At 42.4% G+C, this 2,500-nt stretch overlaps 1 protein-coding gene across 1 annotated transcript in view; it reads right to left on the bottom strand.

The window, feature by feature from the left end:
* crabp2a (cellular retinoic acid binding protein 2, a) overlaps positions 1–2,500 on the bottom strand; it is a 9,961-nt gene that overhangs the window by 144 nt on the left and 7,317 nt on the right. Inside the window, exons 3-4 of the mRNA XM_076279526.1 lie at positions 2,479–2,500; positions 1–400 (exon numbers count right to left, since the gene is read on the bottom strand). The exon at positions 1–400 is cut by the window's left edge and continues 144 nt beyond it; the exon at positions 2,479–2,500 is cut by the window's right edge and continues 95 nt beyond it. Coding sequence (XP_076135641.1) covers positions 350–400; positions 2,479–2,500 — 73 coding nt within the window. The 3' untranslated portion in view covers positions 1–349. The remainder of the gene's footprint in view (positions 401–2,478) is intronic.

The following is a 2,500-nucleotide window of genomic DNA, read 5'->3' as shown; positions in this document are numbered from 1 at the left end:
AAAGAGAAAAGACAGACAATTTAACAATTTAACAAAAGGAGCCAGCAGAACACACACACACACACACACACACACACATACATACACATTATGGCTAATACATGTCATGTTCACGCTCTCCTACAGACTACAGGCTAAAACACACACACACACACATACACACACACTGGCTGGCTGACTAGGAGGTTAAATACATGCTAGAGATGACTAGCGGACCCCAGGGGTTGACAGAAGAGGGTCTCATAGTGGGTTAGTGTGAAGAGGAGGATGGAGAGAGAGAGGGAGAGATGGAGAGACGGATGATCCTTTTTCCTTTCTTTCTTTTCTTTTCCTCTTTTCTTCTGGTCTTTCACTCTCTGACGTAGACGCGAGTGCACACCACATCGTCAGCACTCATCGTCTGAAAGAGAGAGAGAGAGAGAGAGAGAGAGGGAAAGGTGTGTTTGTACATCTCAGAGCTTAAAGAGAGCGTTTGTGAATGAGTTCTCTCAGCTGTCACAAATGTAGCTATCGCCATGGAGACCTGCTCTCATACCCTCCCAGACACATAAACACACACAAACATACAGTCAAAGATCCTTGATTACTAGCAAGATAGAGCAACGTAATTCGTTACTATGGGAGCAAAACGGGACAGTTCCGGTCTGCATAAGTGGGAGTGTCACCTTACGTCACTAAATAAACTTTCTCTCTTAATAAGCAATAAGAACAGATAAACATAATTGTGTTCACAGTATTATTGTCTATAATCATATATGATACCAATGAATCATTCTTTAGGACATGATATGAATAATTTAATTAGTCATGTGAACCGAGCTAGCTAGCTAGCTAACGCTAGCTTAAAATGCTATACAAGTGGCATAGATATATACACTAGATGTCGCCTTGACTACTGCTGTTCATTGGAACGAATGCGTCAATCGAGACGCCATCTTGCTTCAGTGATCCACTCCTCTATAATGCATTAGCGTCAATCTGGGCAAAGATCTAGCGAAAATAAAATCACCATAAATCGTCAAAATCTCAAGCAATTATCTAGTTTTTTGGGTCGTTCCAACTGACAGGCATGTATTTATGGTTGAGTCTAGAGAAAACTAAGCTTAAGACGATAATAAAGATACATTTTACCCGTCTAGCCCCATAGACTCCCATTCATTCTGCACTAGCTAGCGGCGGCCCCTAGAGGAACAATGAGTAAACTGCAACCAGGTTCGATACAATGAAAGTAAACAGGCTCTTCGTAGACAGGCTCTGGTTGAGGCCACATACCCCACGTCTCGTTTACTCATGTAAGTTGTAATCTCACCAGAAGTTGCTGTATATCTGTAGAACATTTACCTCTGCTATTACATAGGCTACGCCAGTCGTTACTTTTATATGCATGGGTCAGTGCCATGGGCAAACGAGATGTAGCTGAATTCATAAATGACAAAGCCATGAGAAAGGTGATTTTCTTACGTTTCAACAACAAAGAAGCCGATCTGCCATCATTGTGAGAAGTTCCCAAATTTGTCGCTAATCGCTAAAAAGGTTTTCTATCGCTGGGGATGGCCAAACGTCTCTAAATAGGTAACGCTGACAATACAGGAGAACTAGTTTAGCGCTTCAGATCCCTGTACCATGATGGCGGCGGTGTTGACGCATGCTGAGAAGCAGAAGGCGACATCTAGTGTATATATCTATGTACAAGTGGATGGGAGTATGGCAATACAGCTATGCGCTAACAAGTGACTAGTAGTTGAAGGACTTTGCTTAAACTTAATATACTGTTGCAAATTCACTTGAGTATAAACTATCCACTTTAACTAATGTCAGTAATGTTATTCAGCTAGTTGTCATTTCAAAGAAATTACACTTCTCCGTTTAAAATGTTACCTTAGCTAAGAGGCTAGCTAGCATGCTAACAACCGGACAGTAACTGGCAGCAGCATGGTCTGATATTAAGTTATTTTATTACAAATCCGAACGCTAAAACATTACACTTTTAGGCTTGAAATGATCCCAAACACTTACAGTTTTACACTTACAATTTTCCAAAAAACCCTCAACAAATCCAGAAAGACATAATGACCAATTTATTGGTAAAATTGTCTCCATTGACATTAGTGCAGCGAGGGTTTACTCTGGTCTGCATAAAGGGGGATTTCCCCCCCTCCCCCTTGCAATAATCGAACGCGGAAATTGTTTGCGCCTCTCGCTCCGCTTTAACCCTCTCTGATACAGTCTCTCATACAGAAGCACATGCACACACACACACACACACACACACACACACACACACACAGGCAGGACCTCACACAGTTCTCTCACACCTGAGAATTAGCCTCATGGCTTTATTTTGGCCCTGCCTTCTAAGGCCTGTGTGCGCGCGGACACACACACACACACGCACGCACGCACGCACACACACACACACACACACAAACACATACACATACACACATACACACACAACCAATAAGAAAGCAGATTTACCAGGATAAGCTCGCCGTCATTG

Source organism: Alosa pseudoharengus, unplaced genomic scaffold (assembly GCF_046254945.1).
Source record: "Alosa pseudoharengus isolate Yale_2024_CS ecotype anadromous, Long Island Sound unplaced genomic scaffold, YU_APseudo_1.1 YU_APseudo_1.1_scf_12, whole genome shotgun sequence".
In the NCBI taxonomy this organism is placed as follows: Eukaryota; Metazoa; Chordata; class Actinopteri; order Clupeiformes; family Clupeidae; genus Alosa; species Alosa pseudoharengus.
This window is presented reverse-complemented; position numbering and strand designations above follow the sequence as displayed.